At 48.3% G+C, this 21,024-nt stretch overlaps 2 protein-coding genes across 4 annotated transcripts in view; one reads left to right on the top strand and one right to left on the bottom strand.

Annotated features, from left to right (window-relative positions):
* The window catches only part of gckr (glucokinase (hexokinase 4) regulator), a 26,929-nt gene extending 6,965 nt beyond the window's left edge, over positions 1–19,964 (top strand). Inside the window, exons 1-20 of one of the 3 annotated variants that reach the window (XR_013767691.1) lie at positions 3,503–3,630; positions 4,025–4,174; positions 4,253–4,321; positions 4,397–4,465; positions 4,677–4,750; positions 4,930–4,996; positions 5,090–5,143; positions 5,268–5,362; positions 5,451–5,556; positions 5,643–5,761; positions 6,122–6,220; positions 6,366–6,463; positions 6,657–6,724; positions 7,567–7,663; positions 7,743–7,852; positions 7,926–8,003; positions 8,322–8,465; positions 8,730–8,864; positions 8,944–9,133; positions 19,942–19,964. Coding sequence is in view for 1 of the 3 variants with exons in the window: in XM_079186036.1 (XP_079042162.1) it covers positions 3,580–3,630; positions 4,025–4,174; positions 4,253–4,321; positions 4,397–4,465; positions 4,677–4,750; positions 4,930–4,996; positions 5,090–5,143; positions 5,268–5,362; positions 5,451–5,556; positions 5,643–5,761; positions 6,122–6,220; positions 6,366–6,463; positions 6,657–6,724; positions 7,567–7,663; positions 7,743–7,852; positions 7,926–8,003; positions 8,322–8,465; positions 8,730–8,864; positions 8,944–9,057 (1,797 nt within the window). In the remaining 2 variants the exon portion in view is untranslated. Of the gene's footprint in view, positions 1–3,502; positions 3,631–4,024; positions 4,175–4,252; positions 4,322–4,396; positions 4,466–4,676; positions 4,751–4,929; positions 4,997–5,089; positions 5,144–5,267; positions 5,363–5,450; positions 5,557–5,642; positions 5,762–6,121; positions 6,221–6,365; positions 6,464–6,656; positions 6,725–7,566; positions 7,664–7,742; positions 7,853–7,925; positions 8,004–8,266; positions 8,466–8,729; positions 8,865–8,943; positions 9,447–19,941 lie in introns of those variants that run through there. The other 2 variants (XM_079186036.1, XR_013767692.1) reach the window with 2 other exon arrangements.
* rp1l1a (rp1 like 1a) lies at positions 11,003–21,024 on the bottom strand (the record flags this gene model as incomplete). The annotated part of the gene is made up of 8 exons (XM_079185629.1): positions 11,003–11,416; positions 12,882–13,277; positions 13,374–14,063; positions 14,147–15,022; positions 15,279–19,816; positions 19,924–20,167; positions 20,259–20,651; positions 20,815–21,024. The coding sequence occupies 8 exons, from the start codon at positions 21,022–21,024 to the stop codon at positions 11,003–11,005; spliced, it is 7,761 nt and encodes a 2,586-aa protein (XP_079041755.1).

Here is a 21,024-nt window from a genome sequence, read left to right as displayed (position 1 = left end):
TGTGTATATGATGGAGGCGATGGTTGTGTATATGATGGAGGCGATGGTTGTGTATATGATGGAGGGAGGCGATGGTTGTATATATGATGGAGGGAGGCGATGGTTGTGTATATGATGGAGGCGATGGTTGTGTATATGATGGAGGCGATGGTTGTGTATATGATGGAGGCGATGGTTGTGTATATGATGGAGGGAGGCGATGGTTGTATATATGATGGAGGGAGGCAATGGTTGTATATATGATGGAGGGAGGCGATGGTTGTATATATGATGGAGGGAGGCGATGGTTGTGTATATGATGGAGGCAATGGTTGTGTATATGATGGAGGCGATGGTTGTGTATATGATGGAGGCGATGGTTGTATATATGATGGAGGGAGGCGATGGTTGTATATATGATGGAGGGAGGCGATGGTTGTGTATATGATGGAGGCGATGGTTGTGTATATGATGGAGGCAATGGTTGTGTATATGATGGAGGCGATGGTTGTGTATATGATGGAGGCGATGGTTGTGTATATGATGGAGGGAGGCGATGGTTGTATATATGATGGAGGGAGGCGATGGTTGTGTATATGATGGAGGCGATGGTTGTGTATATGATGGAGGCGATGGTTGTGTATATGATGGAGGGAGGCGATGGTTGTATATATGATGGAGGGAGGCGATGGTTGTATATATGATGGAGGGAGGCGATGGTTGTGTATATGATGGAGGCAATGGTTGTGTATATGATGGAGGCGATGGTTGTGTATATGATGGAGGCGATGGTTGTATATATGATGGAGGGAGGCGATGGTTGTATATATGATGGAGGGAGGCGATGGTTGTGTATATGATGGAGGCAATGGTTGTGTATATGATGGAGGCGATGGTTGTGTATATGATGGAGGCAATGGTTGTGTATATGATGGAGGGAGGCGATGGTTGTATATATGATGGAGGGAGGCGATGGTTGTGTATATGATGGAGGCGATGGTTGTGTATATGATGGAGGCGATGGTTGTGTATATGATGGAGGCGATGGTTGTGTATATGATGGAGGGAGGCGATGGTTGTATATATGATGGAGGGAGGCGATGGTTGTATATATGATGGAGGGAGGCGATGGTTGTGTATATGATGGAGGCGATGGTTGTGTATATGATGGAGGGAGGCGATGGTTGTATATATGATGGAGGGAGGCGATGGTTGTGTATATGATGGAGGCGATGGTTGTGTATATGATGGAGGCGATGGTTGTGTATATGATGGAGGCGATGGTTGTGTATATGATGGAGGCAATGGTTGTGTATATGATGGAGGCGATGGTTGTGTATATGATGGAGGCGATGGTTGTATATATGATGGAGGGAGGCGATGGTTGTGTATATGATGGAGGCGATGGTTGTGTATATGATGGAGGCGATGGTTGTGTATATGATGGAGGCAATGGTTGTGTATATGATGGAGGCAATGGTTGTGTATATGATGGAGGCGATGGTTGTGTATATGATGGAGGCGATGGTTGTGTATATGATGGAGGCAATGGTTGTGTATATGATGGAGGCGATGGTTGTGTATATGATGGAGGCGATGGTTGTATATATGATGGAGGGAGGCGATGGTTGTATATATGATGGAGGGAGGCGATGGTTGTGTATATGATGGAGGCGATGGTTGTGTATATGATGGAGGCGATGGTTGTGTATATGATGGAGGCAATGGTTGTGTATATGATGGAGGCAATGGTTGTGTATATGATGGAGGCGATGGTTGTGTATATGATGGAGGCGATGGTTGTGTATATGATGGAGGCAATGGTTGTGTATATGCGTATGTTTGTGTGTGACCCATGACACTTGCACTTAATGCCAATAACACCAAATATGTCTGGGTAGATGTTTGATATGAAATGAAATCCTTAAAGTCAAGGCTGCACATTGTAAATCCAAACTAATAGGATGAGGCTTAATATGCCACAAAAGAAGCTTTTCCTTAACAGTATTGGAGGGAAAACGTGTCAAATTATACAAAGAATGTACAAAAAAATGGCACTTACATGCAGTAAAAACCCAAACATCCATGAAGGATCCATGTGTAGTCTCTGCAAAATGTATCAGAAATGAATCCGCCACAAATGCTGGAGGACTGGAGATCAGATGCTGCCTGATGATTTGGTTTTGTTCAACACAAAAGCGTATCGGCAGCGGCAGCAGCTCCTGGGTCAGCAGTAAGCCTCTGGGTGGATTGGAGTCGGGAAATGCAAATATAGGGAAGCTAAGCACACTGAAGATATAACTAATCAGGCATGTTCATTTATTTTCTGCTCACAGAGGCGAAATCTACTTTCATGCTTATTAGAGCTTATTTGAGTGCGTGTTATTTGGGCTTCACAAATGCAGAGAGCCCCTAAATGTGACCAACTGTTTCCAACCAAGTGGTTTGGAGTTGGCTTAGCGACGGCATCAGGCAGCAAATTCAATTTCTCTTTTCCAGGGTGTTACGAGAAGAGGATTATGAGAATAAACCCACTTAAGCGTTGGTGACCTTCTTGCTCCTTTTGGGTCAAGAATTACAGCGGGGATGCTAAAGGAGCTACCGCGGCTCGCTCTCCACCGAAGGACCCTTTTAACGGTTTTGGCGCCACGGTCGAGTCGAGACACGAGGAACATGAGCTACTGTGAACACAGGTTGAAAACGTGTTGATGTCCAAGGCCCCGAAAGTGTTTACTGAGAAGCAAATAAAAATGGAGGCGCTTCATCGTGGCTTTGACTAAGTTATCTCACGGCCCTACGCACAGCCCTGGTGTCGGACTGACTCAGAGAAGTTAGCGCCAAACTGTGCCTCAGATGCCTGGTATCATTAATAATCAGTGGGAGCCAGCAACAAGTAGTATATATGCAGCTCTCTGCTAAGAGTCTCGGGCCTTTGCAGCGTACTGTACTGTGCGTGAAATTCAATTTGTGTTAAAAAAGAGAGAGAAAGATGGATTTACGTCTATGAAGTGCGAGGAGGAATAATGTTAGTTGTTTATTCGCATGTGTCACTGACGGCGAATTAGCCGGCTTGTTATGACAGACAGTCGTGGGAGTTTCGGGGGAGTGAGAGGCTCGCGTCAAACAGACTGACTCTGAAAGCGATGGGAACATATTAGACTCCACAATCTGCTGGGGCGTAAATATTTTCACACTGCTGAGAATCACTTGGATCTTTTAGGGCTGGAAAGCATGTTTGTGTCCAAACCCTCTGTTGCTCGCTGTCAGAGTTTGAGCTCTGCGTTCTTTTTTGTTGCTTTGGTACATTTTGAGTTATTGCAGTTTATTTCTCTCATTTGCCCATAAAAGAGTTGCAAAAAACAACTCCTGCCGCTCTCAATCCACAGATACTCTGGACGTTTGTGTTGGTGCGTGACACAGAGGTCCCTATTTCCTTTCACTCCTCAGTCTCAAAGGTCCTTAAGTGAACTTTGTCACTACAGATAGAGCCCAACACTTTTCCTTTCAGATCCCCGTGACTGACAAAACAGGAACAGACACAGAGGCACATTTCTTGTGACTAACTGTTGTTTTTGACAGAAAAGGACAGACTCGCGCACCATGGCTGGATCAGACTGGACTTGCAGTCTCTCTGCTATGCATGAGTGGGAGGTACGTTTCGGGTGATAAATGCAAATATATTCGCTTTCTTGCCCGGTGTTACACGAGAAGATCGATACCACTCTCATGTCTGTACCCCTATGAAGCTACAGTCAGGAACTTGTTAGCCTTAGCTTAGCACAAGGACTGCACAAGTCTTTATGCTAAGCTATGCAGATTTCTTCATAATTAGCGTGCAGACATGAGAGTGGTATCAATCTTCTCGTCTAACTCTCGGCAAGAGAGCAAAAAGTGTCAGACTATTCCTCTGTGTTAAACTATATTGTCAGTATCTACTAACTACTACTAAGACATTATTCTAGTCTTGGATTGGCTAGTATACAGAGTGTTTGAATGCAGCAAATGCTTTGAATTGTTCTTCAAATGTATATTTGATATTTCTCAGTCCCCAGATTACGAGCCGTCACTTCCTGTTTCAGAGAAGTCCAACCCCCTGACGCGCGACATCGACCGGGCTTCGGCCAATTGCATTGTGAGGATGCTGCAGGCCTGCGACGCCCAGATGTTTCAGGACGGGACGGGAGCCACCTACCAGGTACAGATGTTCCTGTGATGAACCTTTATTCTGAAAGTGTTCTTTAAAGAAACTGATTTTTTAAGTGTCCTTTTTTAGAGGCTTTTGAGTGAACAAGTGGTGGAAACATTGACGGAGGTTGCTAAGAAGGTGGAGCACATTCTCAAGGTATCTATTCTCTGTCCGTCTGTATTTCTGTTGCTCAGTCAGGTGTGTTGTTGAAGTCTTGTCTTTGTTTAACAGGATCCCCGGGACAGTCTCATCGTACTGAGTGGCTGTGGGACTTCTGGTCGACTGGCTTTCCTTGTCGCGGTAAGAGCTGTCCTGAAATGTGGTTCAGCCCACTGCCCACCAGGAATAAGGAAGCAAAGCATGTGTTCAAGAGCGGATACTGATATTGTATAAGCCAGACCACGGCAGTAATATTAGGCTAATGACACTTAATGTAATCATGTGTACAAATCTCACTTGTTTTATGGGAAAAATGTCTTCCTGTGCTGTTTTCTGCTTGTGTGTGTGTTAGTCAGCTTTTAACAGAGCGCTGAGGGAGCTGGACCAGAGTTCGGTCTATTCCTACATTATAGCAGGAGGAGACAGGTAAATATCTAGCTAATGTTTGCTAACGTTAGCCACCATAAGCTACTGGTCATACTAGACCAAGTAAAGCTACAGCAGTGTTTTATGGCAAAGGAATTCAACTTTTCATACATGAGAGGAAGAATGTATTATTTCTTTATGGAGTTACATTGACTTCACTTTTCTCTCATTTTCCTCAGAGCTCTGCTATCCTCCCAAGAAGCTCCTGAAGATGACCCCAAACTGGGCGTGCTCAGTCTGAAGAAGGTCAGGCACATGCTGGAGAGGGAGTGTGTGTGTGTGTGTATATGTGTGAGTGTAAATATATAACTCCACTGCATGTTTTTTGCCGCCCTGCAGGTCTGTGAGGGACAGAAGCGCGTCTTGTTCATCGGTATTTCCTGTGGGTTATCTGTAAGTCACTCCAATTGGTCGGAAACCTGAAATCTGTGTTGGGCATGGGTCATTCATGAGTCGGGACCTTGCACGCAGATAACTTACGCTAGTTTGTGTACATTTGGTTTCTGGTCTCCGCTAGGCCCCATTTGTTGCAGGTCAGCTGGACTTCTGCCTGCAGCACCCTGAGGTCTACACTCCCGTACTGGTTGGCTTCAATCCTACACATCAGGCCAGGTGTGTGCAATAATATTACATAATGAAATATCCATTTTGGATTTTAATAAAGTTTCTTTTTGACATCTCAAATTCAACAACGTGTCAGGGATGAGCGCATTCCAGGCTGCACGTTCACTTTTCGCAGTGTGGTGCGAAGGATGCAGGAGCTCGCCACGCGTCAAAAGGCCTTCCTCATCAACCCAGCGGTCGGGGTGAGAACCTCCGCTTGTGCTCTTGTGCGACCCAGGAGAGCGGCGCATGTGTCCGTACTTAAGACTGCGTGTGAATGTGTGTTCAGCCAGAAGCCATCAGCGGCTCGTCCAGGATGAAGGGAGGCAGCGCCACTAAGATTCTCCTGGAGGTCGTGCTGTCCGCTGCTCACGCTGCCACCTTCGCGGACACGCCCGTCACTCCCAAGTGAGCATTTCAAAGTCCACGAGAACCTCTAGTCTCCCAAGTATATACAAATTCTATGATAATGTTAATACAGAAGAAGGCATGTGTGGCTACACGTGCATTGCTTCATCAGCAAATAGCCAAAATGAGTGTTTTCTTCATTAAAATTCATGCTAAACCGAAGCTAATGTGTTCTATAACACAACAGCATTTTCATTGTTTGTTTCCATTGTGTGTCGCTGACCTCTAGAGGTCATTCCAGGAAAATGAAAATCCAATATTTTATTGGATTGCATAACCAATGCATTCGGGGGTCCGAACACCTTTGTACCCGAGTGTGTAGCAGAATGGTCTAAAGTTAGCTCCTTTGTGTTTCAACAGGGGCCTCCTGCAGCACATGGGAGCATACGAGAAAACCCTGGAGATCACCTACGCTCAGAGAGAGGGGATAGGCGCTCTGTTGGAGGCAGCCGGGCAGAGGTTTTTAACACCTGTCACTGTAACCTTGTGTTTTGAGATCATTAGACAGTTTTGCAGACGTCTAAAATGTATAAGATGATGGCACTCGTGTAACTCTTTTTGACCCATTTGGAACCTAACCACTCGCCGCTCTGTGCGTTTTCAGCTTGCGGCGTGGCGGGCGCGTGTGCTACCTGGGCTGGGGCCCCCTGGGCACGCTGGGCCTCATCGACGCCAGCGAGTGTGTCCCCACGTTCGGAGCAGGTGAGGGGAGTCTGACGCGCCGGCCGCTTCGATCGCACCAGAACGACCATGTTTTCTGGGTGATAATATTGTTGCAAAATCAGGCATAAAGGAAACAATTAATTAATGATCAGAGGCGATGCGTTTTACCAAGTTTGCTTTGACGTGTGTGTGTGTGTGTGTGTGTGTGTGTGTGTGTGTGTGTGTGAGAAAGGCTGTGAAGATGTTCGGGGCTTCATCAGCGGAGGATACAGAGAGCTGAACAACAATGAGGGTCCACTGGTATGTGAATGGAGACAATGGATTAACTATTTAAACAGAAGAACAGAGTTTATTAACATGTAATTATTGTACAGAAATGTAGAAGATTTAACATTTCTCCCACCTACAGTAGTGCCGTCAGTACCAGCCGACTCCAAACACGAAGCTTTCTGCTTCGGCTCATCTGTGGGTGTTAAAGAAATCCTTACACGACCTTACAGAGTATTAATATGACTGGAATCCAGTGTAATCCAATTAAAACAAAATCCAGCTCTTATTTTGCAGCGCGTGATGACACATCTGTCTCCGCCGTATCTGACTTTTTAGATTAACCCAGAGCAGGATTAGTATGTACCTGCTTTGTGAAACCCAGAAGGACTTGTCTGCTTTCAATGAATCTGCTTAAGTCTTTATTACACCGCTGGGTGGTCTTCATTCAGTCGAGCGTTACTACGAATTACTATGACTTTGGTTTCTCGGAATGTGCAAGTAAAAAAAAAGACTAAAAACCTTGTAAAAAAATGTATTATTTAATATATTTAAAGTTATATTGTTTAGGATTTCTGTGGACGCTGTGAACTTCTTAGTACTGCAAGTCCCAGGGTTCAGTTTGTTTGTGCATGTGCCATTTCCTGTGAACACTATTTGAATTCAGCACTGGGACGGCGGACTCCGCCACTGACGATGCAAACTACGTTGTATAAAGTTAGCAAATGATGCCAGTCGTACATGCCATCAAATATTGGGTTTGATGTGATGAAACACAGGAAGTAACAACCTCCGCAAAAAGTACAGTACGTGTTTCTAAAGTACACGGTGTATCCTTTAAGGAGGTTTCATATCGTGTCTTTTCTGCCCTCTAGGGTCCCAACTTTTGCATAGCACACGAGGACTTCTTGCGTCTGGTCCTGCCCTCTCTTGATGACCGGGACGCCGTTCTTCTCATATACACACACTCGGGTGAGACATTCTTTTTTTTTTTCATGTTTGGACTCCGTATCACATCGATGTCACGTGTCCTGACGGCGTCTCTCCGCAGGCGACGTCGGCGAAGTGGCGGAGCTGGCGCGCACAGTGAGAGAAAAGACGTCCAACCTCCACGCCGTTTATCATCGGGTTGATGGAGACACTGCAGCTGCTGAACAACAAGTAACTGTCTGTCTGTCTGTCTGTCTGTCTGTCCATCCATCAATCTAGTAATGTCTGTTTTTTTATTTTGCAGGATGACATCAACAAGCTGTGTTTATCTTCACTGAAATTCACTTGGCCGTCACCTGCTTCAGGGATCTCACTGCACATGGTACAGCAGCAAAGACACACACACACACACACATACACCCACGCACACACCCACACACACACACGGACACACATTGACTCAGTGACTCATTGGAGCACGATAAATAACAGTTCTGCCTCATTTACTCTGTCTCCCACCCTCCTCCAGCAGAGCTGTAAAACTAATTTACTCTTTATCGATTTTCAGTTTTTCTTATTTCTCGTGTTCTTAAAATCTTATTTTTAGATGACAGTTATTTTATTTTTTTCCCACTGTTGCCTTAGAGTCAAGCTTTCGTAAATGTAGAGACAAATCACTCCCGGGTCGTCTCTCTCTCAGCAGTGGGAGCTGTCCACGAAGCTGCTGCTGAACGCCGTGAGCACCGGCGCTCACGTCCTGAAGGGGAAGATCTACCAGAACCACATGGTGGACCTGCAGGTCACCAACAGCAAACTCTACCGCAGGGCCTCACGCTTACTGCAGGTATGTCAGAACCATCTGATGCTTCATAACAGTTGAAATGAAAATGTCAAAACAAAGCCAGAGTAATACTTTTAATGAATGAGCCCCAAATCTTATCTTGTAAGTTTGTGCAGCCAGACAATGCAGATGAAATGAAATAATTCAGCTTTTAGAACTAGATTTTGACACAGGTTATGTAACAATGCAGGACATATTGTACGTTAGTGGTTCAAATCATCGGTAGATTGACAGTGGACACTGAAAGACGTCTCCTTCTGCTTCCAGAAGCTGTCCGGTGGTCCGGAGTCCCGGTGTGAGGAGGCTCTCCTGAAGGCCGTCTACCGGGTGGACGAGCTGACGGCGGACATCACGTCCTCCGACGTCAGCGCTCATGCGCGCACTGCCAGAAGCAGCACCAAGGTGAGGCGGCAGAGCGGTGCGTAAAGAGCAACGTATGGATTGGAGGCTTTGTCTCTTGTTACATCTTCTCCGTGTGTAGGCGGTCCCTCTGGCTTTGGTCTGTTTGCTGACGGGTCGATCTCTCCGGGAGGCGGGGACTCATCTGGAGCAACAGCCAATCGTGAGGGAGGCCGTGGAGGCGTGCCTGTCATAATCAACATGGCGGGATGTCATCTACCCAAGCAGTCATGTAATCATCCCTCTATTTCCCCTCCACGGAGAGGTCAGAGGTCAGCAGATGACCTGATTTCTACCACATTTAGTGTGATTACGACACTCGAGTCAAAGGTCATCATTATTGGTTATTGCTTTGATTATCATAAGCCAAAAACTACGCTGTTTGTAAGTAATTTTGGCACCTGTGGAGGGCCTTAAATACAACACCGTGTTGTAACACTGGAGGGCAGACTTGACACCTCAACACAAGCATAATAACCTGAAAATGTACTAGTAGACACTGTTTTTAAAAAAGTAGCGTCACATACAAGATGTTAGAATGTAGTGTGTGCAATTAAATCAGGAAAATGTCAGAATAAAAATTCTATCTGATGCACTTTTTCCTGCGATTGGCATAATAACCGCACAACTGAATTATGTTAAAATGTCTATAACTGATACTTTGTTATGAAGCTTCGTTGCCCCCCCCCCCCTCCTTGTGTGCTGTAACAGTGATGTGCAGGTACAGGCTCTACCATATCGGTCCATGTGATGTCAATTAGCCTCAATCCCTTTGTGGCTCACAGGTACTGGATTAGCCTGACGCCTGTGTATCTTGGGAGCAGTTGAGCAGCTTTGGAGCGGAGCCACTCCGGGTTAGGAACACGAGAATCCTCCTTTCCTGTGCACTTATTTATTCACATCGACATGGTTACATTCATTTGCTAGAGGTACACGATGTTCACTTGGTGACGTCACAGGCTGATAAGCAGCATAGGCACACACACACTCACTCACACCCTTGGTACCACATACAGGAGGAGCCTGGAGGTCAGCTCATTCAGCGGGTCAACAGTATATATTTACACCATTTTTAACGAGCAGATTTGATCCATTCCAGCCAATTGAACAACCTCCGTGATTCCGACTTCATCACGATCTCTCTGTTTCCGTCGATCTACCGCCATGTACCCATGGATACAGTAAGGCATCAGCGTCACGCTGGTCCTGCAAACGCACACTTCTCACATTTAAACAGCAGAGGAGAGTTTAACCTGAAATTCCGAACGCTCGCCTTAGAGATGCTCCGTTTTGGAACTGCAAACCCGGGAATAGAAGTCCCGGGCCATTATCGGACGAGTTGATGAGGTATGATTGCTGAATTTACATCGTACAATAAAGCTACTAAAATACACTTTGCGATTTAGAAATAAATATTTTTTTTTCTGTCCATTTTGGAGTGGAAAGTGATCCAAAAGTAACTTTAACGTATGGATCCCCTTTTCCAGTCTTCGTGCTAAGCTAAGCTAACCGTCTCCTGGCTTTAGCTTCATACTTAGCGCCTAGACCCTGGAGTGGTATCGATCCTCTCGGCCTCGCTCACACTTCCCAAAAAAAGTCAAACTATTCCTCCCAGGTAATCCGGTTAGGTCACAGAGCTATAGGTGATTTAAAACAGCGGGCTTCTTTAAGGACAACAGATTTAAGCGGGTAGTTAAGTAACAGCGAGGAGATGACCTTACAAACCCCAGAGAATGAAACAAGATCAAGAAAATACACGAGAATTGAACTGATAGCATCAATACACTGGTTCTGTTAAACACTACAGAAACAGGCAATTAACATCTAACATATCTCCGAGGTACTTGGTAAATTAATGGCTCTATGATTCAATAATCACATAATACACCCATAGGTGTCAAAAATGTTATTTTTTTTGTTTCAAAAATATACCTTATTTATACACATACAATACAGAAATAGACATATCCCTTCGTACGTACAATTCACTTAAAAAATCTATAATTAAATAGGATACGTGGTGGTTTCGAGATTCTACGCCCGATCCGGAGTGATAAAGTGCTTCGAATGTTTGAGTTTGTGAACCTACATAGTTCTACCCGCGTGGTCGCTGACAGAGCGAGGGTTTATGGGAGTCTGAGTCAAAAGTCATCCAGTTCGCTGTCGGTCTCTTTGCGTTTGCGGCACTTGACCCTGCCCGGCGAGCGGCTCCTCCTCTGACCCGTGCCGCCGCCAGCCGATCCACCGCCAGCCATTTTGGGCACTTCTATGGAGATGACGGGGTGATGGTGAGCGTCTGTGTCAACGTCCTCCAGGGAGCCGGGCTGGGACTCCACAGAGGTCCTGGTGTACTGATGGAGGAGAGCGCCATCCACCCTTTTGTTCACCTCTCCGTCCCCTTCCTCCTCGGGCTGGAACTCTTCGACAGCATCTTCCTCTCCCGTGGCCCTGGCCCCCTCGGGTCCCGAATCGTCGACGCTGGTGTCGCTCGGACGTTTGCCGTCTGAGTCTTCGGCGTCGGCCTCCTCTTCCTCGGTCGCTGTCACGCCCTGGGCCTGAGGGTCCAACAAGATAACAGTGAATTATCTGAACCGTTGTTATAGACTAAATTGGGTACAACTGGGATGCTGAGTAATGATAGCTGCATGTTGGTTACATAGTGGAAGCGTGGACGGATTATAAGACAACAGGCCTCTGGGCACAGACAAAAGACCATAGCCTCTTTTTGTTGGTGTTTTGTGTATATTAGTAGTCATTTGTGTCTCTTTGTCGTACTTTTGTGTCTCTTTGTGGTCTTTCTGTGGCTCTTTGATGTAATTGTTGTCTTTTTTCGGTTGTTGTCTCTGACGTCTTTGTGTGTGTTTTGGTCATTTTGTGCCTTTTTGTCATCACGTTGTGTCTCTTTGTAGTTGTTTTGTGTCTCTTTGTAGTTGTTTTGTATCTCTTTGTAGTCATTTGTGTCTCTTTGTAGTTGTTTTGTATCTCTTTGTAGTCATTTGTGTCTCTTTGTAGTTGTTTTGTATCTCTTTGTAGTCATTTGTGTCTCTTTGTAGTTGTTTTGTATCTCTTTGTAGTCATTTGTGTCTCTTTGTAGTTGTTTTGTATCTCTTTGTAGTTGTTTTGTATCTCTTTTAGTCATTTGTGTCTCTTTGTAGTTGTTTTGTATCTCTTTGTAGTAATTTGTGTCTCTTTGTAGTTGTTTTGTATCTCTTTGTAGTCATTTGTGTCTCTTTGTAGTTGTTTTGTATCTCTTTGTAGTTGTTTTGTATCTCTTTTAGTCATTTGTGTCTCTTTGTAGTTGTTTTGTATCTCTTTGTAGTAATTTGTGTCTCTTTGTAGTTGTTTTGTATCTCTTTGTAGTCATTTGTGTCTCTTTCTGGTCGTTTTATGTTTCTTTGTGGTCATTTTGCATCTCTTCGTGCCTCTTCGAGTGACATCTTGCAAGTCAAGGCCAGGGGGCCCCTGGGCCTGTGCCCGGTTGGCCTGTTCAGTAATCCCTCCATGAGCAAAAGTAATGGTTGGTATTAACATCGGTGTCACTCATTCAGTGAAAACAGGCTGCAGTAACGGAGTCAATGAAGGTCTTTTAGGAAAACGACTGACAACAACAGCAGACGTCCGTCAGTAGAAGCGCTGTGTTGCTGCCTAACAAAACAGATTTGTTCGGTCCGTCTAATCGGATAGCGAGATTATCTTTTCCCACAGGCTTAGAATTAGCGGTCGGGCTGCAGTAGGTCAGATTCCTCTTTAAAGGTGCCGTAGACTTTAACCCGGCGGTCAGGTTCAGGCACTCAGCGGTGTTTAAATATAGGTGGTGCTCAAATTGGTATTCGAACTAGAACTTCAGTATATTCTTGTTCGGGAACAGTCACTTATGTCATCCGACCGACTTAACACAAAATAGTTGTATAGCTTAACAGATATAGAATGTCTGCTTAAAGCTACATCATTATGTTAAACGATTTATTCAGTTTTTGTGTTGCTTATAAACTTTGTTTGTGGTCATTTGTTTCATCCTACCTTTGATGAGGCTCTTTCCTCCTCTGATGCCTCCCCTCCCTGCTCTTCACTCTCGCCTCCCTTTTCGTCTCCATGTGACTCCCCCTCTTCGGCGCCTTCATCCCCGTCATCTTCATCATCTGCCGAGGCGCTGATGTTTCCCTCCCCGAACTCCTCCACCAGCGTGGATTCTTCTTTTTTTGCAGCGTTGTCATCCTCCGTTTCTCCAGACGCCTCTTCTCCTCCGCTTTCCCTGCCTGTCGTTTCTTCTTCTTCTTCCTCCTTAAATTCAGACTCCTCTTCCTCCTCACCCTCGACATTTTCAGTGGTCTCTCCTTCCCTTGCTGCTGCCTCTTTTACCGTCTCCTTGTCACTCTCCTCCTCCTCCTCTTCCCCTGTTCCTGTCTCCCCCTCTTCTTCCCCTGTTCCTGTCTCCTCCTCCTCTTCCCCTGTTCCTGTCTCCCCCTCTTCCTCCCCTGTTCCTGTCTCCCCCTCCTCCTCTTCCCCTGTTCCTGTCTCCCCCTCTTCCTCCCCTGTCTCCCCCTCACCTGTGTTGTCGCTAGTTTCCTCAGCATCTTCTCCTTCTGCTGTTTCCTCCTCTCCCTCTTCATTTCTAGCAGACTGGCATATGCATTCTGCCTCCTCCTCTTCCTCACCATTTTCTGATGTCTCCTCTCCCCCTGCTTCCTCACCACCTGTTTCTTCCTGCTCCTCATCACCTGCACTACTTTCCTCCTTTTCAGCTTCTACCTCCTCCTCTTCTCCTGCCTCAACCCCATCCTCTTCTTTATCCATTTCCTCATCTTCCTCCGGGATCGTCTCCTCTAAAACAACATGAGCTTTGATATCCTCTTTAGTTTCCTCCTCCTCTTCCTCCTCCTCCTCTACCTCTTGCAGTACCTCTAAACTCCTCACCTCCTCGTCTGTGACCTCGCCATCACCTCCCGCCGCCGCAGATTCAGCGGGCACAGCTGCAGGCGCAGGGCTTTTCTTCAGCTGCAGTATCTTAAGGAGGTCAAACTCCATCATCACGGGTGCTTCGGCCGCCAGCGGGTTCACTTTGAGTGGCCGGGCGTCCATTTTCTTGCGAACACAAGCATCACAGGGGCAGTACTCGTCGTCGCTCCGCTGGTCGCTGCACTCGCCCGTCGTCTCTCCGTCGGTCAAGCACTCGGCAGTTTTCAATGACTGGTTCTTCATGACCTGAAAAAGAAATCAAACGTTATCTTTCCGCATTTTCAAGCAGCAGTCTCTTGATATTTGTAAAGAGGATTTGGTGGAATTACCTTCAATATCCGACGCCTCTTCTCCGTCATGGTGGACTCCCTGGAGAGGTTCCCTTTTTGCGGCGGCCGGGGCAATCTCCCCCCTCTGCCGGCGCGACTGTGAATCTTCCTCACCTCACACTCCACGCTGCTCTGGATGCGTCGGCTCACCTCGTCCCTCAGCTCGCCGATCATGGTGTCCAGGACGAGGCTGTCGTCCAGGTCCCAGCGGACTTTGAACTCCGCCATGGCGTCGACGTAGTGGTTCATGAACTGTTTCTCCAGCTTCTTCAGGAGGTGCAGGACCCACACCGGATCGGGGTCTTGGGATTGTCTTTTTGACAAGGGTGCTCGCAGGATGGTCGGGGGCGTGGCCGAGCTGGAGTCATCCCGTTCGTTATCGGTGGGGGATTTGGAGCCGCCGTTAGCAGAGCTCTTGTCCCACGACGAGGGATTCTCGGTGGCTTTTGGGCTGTCCAGACTTGGCAGGACTGAACTTTGTTCGTCACTTTGTGCCGGTTCCTCTGCTACGTCCGTCTCCTCTTTGACAACCTTCTCCGCTCCCCCATCCTCGTGTAAAGAGGCCTCTTTTGTTTTGCTTGGTTGGTTTCCATTCTCCTTCCCTGATCCGCCCGAGCCAGTGCTCATTCCCAACCCGGATGAGGACCTCGGCGGAGACACCTGCTCTGTGCCAACGTCCTTGGTCTGCTCTGTCTCATTGTCCCTGGGTTCAGTGAGCCAGAGGGACTGAAGGATGGTCATAATACCCTCATAGTGCTGGTCCTTCTGTGGGTCAAAGCCAGGGCTCAATGTCGGCTCAATGAGCTGGAGCTGGGCCAAACAGTCCAAGAGACCCCTGGCTGATGTGCTCAGTCTACGCCCATAAACTGGAGACACCTACAGAAGACGGCAGAGAGTTTGTTACATACAGAACATCTTAGTAAATTAGGTATCCTTTAAATTAAAGATTATTATTTAAATGTGGATATATTTCTGTTGTAGAAAGGTTTGAATTGCTTAAAAGTCCAAAAGTCTTTAATCCAGCTTTTCAATTTAGAAGATTGGGTGCTTTTCTCTCTTAAATATGATTATAATAATAATAAATATTGTAAATAAATAGCTGTTATATGCAGCCTAATACTAATTGACTTACCTCTGGCATGCTCTGACAACGACCCAGAGAGGACCTCAGGAGAACTTTCATCACTGCGGCTGAGGAACGCAAGCTCCTGGGCAGAGAGTCACCGTTCAACAACAGGGTTTTGGGGCGAGAAGACGCCTCCACTGGATCACCTGGAGCTGGATCTGAACTCTGCTCCTCCTCTGTTGCATCGCATCCGGCTCCCTCCTCTCTCTCTCCTCCCTCTTCGGCCTCCACTTTCTCCTGTACCTCAACTTCGCCGGGACCCTCCTCCTCCTCCTTTACTTGCTCCTCTGCGAGTTTCTCTTCCGCCACCTCCTCGTTCGGCTCATCACCAAGCGCCAGCATGCTGCTGTTTGCGGGAATGCTCCGCAGCCAGTCGCTGACAACCTCATTGGGGGAAATGTTGGGCAGATAGGCAGGTGAAAGCTCCAGCTCCTCCTGATCCATCCGGCTCCTGCTCCTCTCACAACTTTTCGTCGCGGGCTTCCCACTGGTTTTACTGGCCTTCGATTGTCGGCTGTGTGGCCGTGCAGCAGCCATGGTTTCCTTCAGTATGTCGGCGGCGGACAGAGAGTGAGACAGGATGCTCTCACTACGGGAGTCCACTTTGCTGCCTGGTCTGGGGCTGTGGACGGGACACGGGCTCAAGGACTTGATTTCTTTCTTTTGAGAACTGGACGTTTTGACACTGCCACTGGATTTGGCCTTGTGATCTTTGACTGAATCCTTTCCTTTGCTCTCTGAGGCTTTTATTGTCGACCCTGATTGAGCGGAGTGGACACTAGCTGCCTTGTTGTCTGCAGGATCCTCTTTCCCGTTGGCCTTACTAGCTGGTCTACTGACGGCCTGATTTTCAGCGTCATTGTCTCCGTCACCATTACTGATCGATGAAACAGACCTCACACTTCCTGTTTCTAGGTAATTTCCTGCTTCGGTTTGAGCTGCTGCTTTGACACCACAGTTACAAGACGACTTGTGGGACCTGCTGCTTTTGGCTGAAAATACACTGGCTCCTCTTTCTGTTGGTTGTCCTCCACCTTCTTCACCTTTGTGCTGACTCCCTCCTGGTGTTTCGATAGTCGGGATATCGACTGCTGGGCGCTTGTGAGCGGTTTTACCGCTGGACTTTTGAGACACGATGGACCCCGTTCCCTCCCTTTCTTCCTTCGTAGAAGTCTGCTCTGTGCTTTTGGGGACATGAGGAGTTGCTGTCTTCACTCTGCTCTTTCTCTCAGCGTTTGTGTGACAAGAAACACTGGACTTGTCACTGTCTGAGTCAGCTGTGTCTTGGTCTTCTGGCAACCCGAGAGAGACTGACCCTGAAGAGTTTCGAGTCAGCGGTTGCTCGGTGCCTCCTGATTCTCTCCTCGACCTTTTGGTCGAGGACGACAGGATGCTGGCAGCCCGATCAGAATCCTCCTCATTTTCCAGCTTCTCATCATCTTGCTTTTTCTCCCCCTCCTTTTCATCCTTTGCTGACGCTGCCCCACAGCTGCATTTGGATTTGCCAGACTTTGCAGAGGTTGTGGAGCGAACCGACAAGGCACTGGGCCCTCTTGTCTCTCCAACATTGGGGCCAGGCAACAACTGTTGCACCGGGGATGCAGCTTTGGGTGAGCGGGTCCGGGATGGACATGTACTCCTGGGTGAGAGCTTTTGGCCCTGAGATTTACTTCTTGGTGCATTGTCTTCCACAACATTTTCATCTGCCGTTTCAACATCAATCACAGCTGTTCCGTTGCGTTGGGACTTATGTGATGAAGTCGAAACGTTAGATTTAACGGATGCAGCGCTCTGTGCTCTCTCCGTCGTCTCATTTCCTTCCTCATCAACCCCCTCTGGTGATTTAATGGTGACATTTGGATTTGGCAACACCGGTTTTAGATTCTTGTTGGACTTGTGAGAAGTACGGGACCTCACTGATGATTTTGACTTGACAGACATGGCACTGGGCACCCGGCCATTTTCATTTTGCTCCGCTTCTCCATTCGTCTCAGCAGAAGGAATATCCGCTTCATTTGGATTTGGAGATGCTGCGGTCCGGTTCGACTTCTGTGACTTGGAGGACTTCGCAGAGGTGTGCGATTTCCCCGAAATGACGCTGGGGCTCCTGTCCTCTGTTTTTGCCGCGTCTTTGGCTGGAGAATTTGTGCGGCAAGACTTTGCAGATGATATTACACTTTCAGAACTCTGCTGTTCATCTTCTTCCATCTCATTTTCCCTGGAGCTTGGAGATGCCGCGATTTCATCGTTAGACTTGCATGATGTTGAAGACTTGACTGATCTGCCAGAAACTTGACTCGCCGCCCTTCCTTCTCCGTCTCCTCCGGTTTCAGACCTGGGAGAATGTGACCTTTCCGGAGCTTTGGTGGACTTATGGGATTTATTGGACTTGGCAGAAAGATTGGATTCGGCTGACATGGCACTCGCCGCTCGCTCTTCTGCCTCAATTCCTTCTTCCTGTCCGGTTGCTTCAGGTTCATCAGCTGGAGATACTGCTCTCGCACAGTGACTGCAAGTGGACCTGTGAGATGTGCCGGACTTTGCTGACACATTTGATTTTGCTGATTTAGCAGATAGGACGCTATCGGGTCTTTGCGCCGTGCCAGGCTTAACAGAAAGTGCACTGGGAGTTCTTTTGTTACTGTCATCCTCCTCCACAGCTGTATTGTCAGTTGGAGAGGCACATTTAGTGCTTATCTTGACTGAAGCACTGGTCTTTGCCGAAGCACCAGATTTGGCTGACAAGGAGCTCCGTGCTCTCTCCACAGTGTTCTCTCCCTCTGCCTCCTCTCTTGTCTTTATGTCAACTGTTGCACTGCTGTTGGACTTGTGAGACCTGCTGGACTTGGCGGACATGTTGGACTGAGCCGACACAGCACTGGGGCTTCTCTCCTCTTTTTCTGCTGCACCACTGCCTTTACAGCCAGACTTGTGTGATCTATTGGACCTGTGACTTGTGGCTGAGGTGGCACTAGGAGCCCTAACTGCCAACTCCGGATTGGACGTTCTGGACATGGCACTAGGTGCGCTGCCCGTCAGGACGTTTGATGTTGCAGAGCAGCTGCCATTGCTGGTGAGGTTGGTCTTGTTAGATTGCGTTGACACAGCCGAACCTTCGGAGCCATCATCATCGCTGCCATTATTTGCATTCTCTTGGCTGGATAGAGATGTTGAGAGCTTTGGAGAGGCTTGTTTGGAATGGTGGGACTTCTGTGATGCTCTACTGTTAGATGTAGAGTTGACCCCGAGTGTGCACCCGCCACAATCAGGACACACACTGGATGCCCTTGACTGCAGAGAAAGTCCAGTGTGACCAGACAAGCCACTGACAACCCTGTTTACTTCTTCATCCTCATCATCTGTAGCCCCCTCTTCCTCTGAATTTGCGATCGTGGCTTTGCTCACGTTGGACTTGCGGCTGGGAGCTCGATCCATCTCCTCCGCTTCGGCTGTTAAATGCGCGTCGGCTGCTCCGCAGTGACCGGAAGAGGCCGCAGATACGGCTCTGCTTCCTGTCTCCCCCTCGCCCTTCCTGTGTTCTGTAGCGTGGACAGAACCGGCCGAGACGTTGCTTGTTGGTTCGTCATTCAGGCGAGTCTGGGAGTTTGGGGAGGGAGATGGTCCGTTGCTATGACAGCACTGTGAGGCGCTGGGTGGCAGGTCATCATCCTGGTCCTCTTGCAGCGATTGAAGGACACGTGAGGAGCTACTGATAACAGACGGGGCACGCTCCACCTCTTCCTCCATCATTAGCTCATCCTCTACTGACTTCCTGCTCACTACTTCACTTCGGCTGCAGCATCGGCTCACCCTGCACACCTCGATATGGGATTCTTCATCCTGCTCCACCTCCACTCTGCGCTCAACCTGCTCCGTCACAAACATCTCCTCCTGCACCAGTTGGCTCTGCTCCGAACCTCCTCCGCGGTTGGAGACCCGTGCTCGAGAGCGCACCACCCTCCTGGAATTGCACGACGAGGAAGAGCTAGAAGAGTGTGTGTGTCGAATCACAGTGCGGCAGGATGCATGTGGGGGAGGGACAGGAGGCTTTCTGTGGCTGTGTGCTGGGTTTTCCCACAAGTCGTACTGCTGTTCCGGCCTCTGATAGCAGCAGGGACAGTTCCCCTCCAACACACGTTGCGGAGGTTGGTTGGAATAGTCCACACCTTCAGGGTCGAAGGATGCGGAATCAGGGTCAGAGCAGCTCTCTGATTGGCCCTGCTGCAGGTAATGGGACTGGGTCTGGCTCAGGGGGCAGCATTCATTGGTCAGAGATGGGGATTTTTTAACTTGTGTAGACCACCGGAGGGTCTCGTCATTGTGTAGGCGAAAACGCACCCTCATCTCTACTGAGAGGCTGCCGTCTTTATTGACCAGGACCCGCTTTTCAATGTCGTCGTTCATAATAGCCGGTCTGGAGTGGGAGTATGCGCCGACACCATTGCCATACGACTTCTCTGAAGACAAGGAGAAACGGGTCGAGCGGTTTGAGGAATCCGAACGAGGGTGGATGATGCTTTTTTTGGTCTCCAGACCAAAGTTTACTGAATGGAGAGAGAGAAAAGGGAATATAAATGCACTCTTTGATCTACTTTAGATTTCTTGTTGAAATTGAAGTTTGTGTTTCGGGTATTTACCCAAACAAACTTACCATTCTTCTTGCTTTCAGGCCCTTCACTGTTATCGCTGGCTCTGGACTGAGCTCCATGAGGTGGGGATCTCGCTCCTTGAGCAGCAGGAGATCGGGCCCCGTTACCAGGAGACCTGCTGCCCAGACCGGGCAGTTTTTCCTCTGAGCTCTTCCTGATAAAGTTCACCAGCACTGGGCTGAAGGCTTCCCGGCCGACACACACCAACACACCAGGACAAGTCATGAGGCTTTGCACGCTGTCAATCTGGAAACAAATTCACACAGTGTCAGTTTTCCACTAAAATGGCAAACAAAACACTCTAAATCATGACCACACATTAAAAAACTATTCGTACCTTGCGTCCCTCAGCAGTGTAGAGCTTGCGGACATGAAACTGCATCACCTCAGACACCTCATCCAGAAAGGCCCTCAGGCTCCTGGTGGACCTCCTGCTGAGCACCACGCTCCTCCTCATGCCCGGCTCGCTGTTCTTCACCAGCAGGATCCGTCGCTGCCTGTGGGAGGAATGGCCGGGCGGCGTCGCGGACGAGGTCTCGGGCCGCTGGGGCCTCCGGCTGTGATGGTACCAGATGGTCGGACGCTTGCCGGCCAGCTCCATGTTGACCGGCTTAGCCTGGCGCTGGTCAGAGCAGACGTAGCAGCCGCCGTCCTGGAGCTGCTCCAGGTGTTTGATGGCATGGGTGCCGCGGGGAGTGGTAACGGTCCGCACGCCAAAAGGCAGGGGCACCTGTACGTGGAAACACACATGTGTAGACGGTACATGTCTGTATCTATCTATGCTTTAATGTAGGAAAAAACACTGAGCCGAGCTGATGGAAATATCACTTTCTACTACACGATTAAAGTGCAGTGCAGGTGCATCTTCAAAAGAAATCCCTTGTCCCACTGACCTTTTGGGAAAGGTCGTCCAGCAGGGCGTCGAAGCATTTGAAGCTGCGCTTGTGGATGGCCATCCTGACGCCCCCGAACTGGCTGTCGCCGCTTTTGTAGAAGGTGATCCGCTTGGCCGGGCTGGCTGTGGTCACATGGGCGGGGGGCCGCGGCGAGGCATGTTTAGACGGGGGCCGGGGGTCCCACATCTCTGCGTGGACCGAACGCAT

Source organism: Pholis gunnellus (assembly GCF_910591455.1).
Source record: "Pholis gunnellus genome assembly, chromosome: 24".
Lineage (NCBI taxonomy): Eukaryota > Metazoa > Chordata > Actinopteri > Perciformes > Pholidae > Pholis > Pholis gunnellus.
Note: the sequence above shows the minus strand (reverse complement) of the source record. Positions and strands in the feature narration are given on the sequence as shown.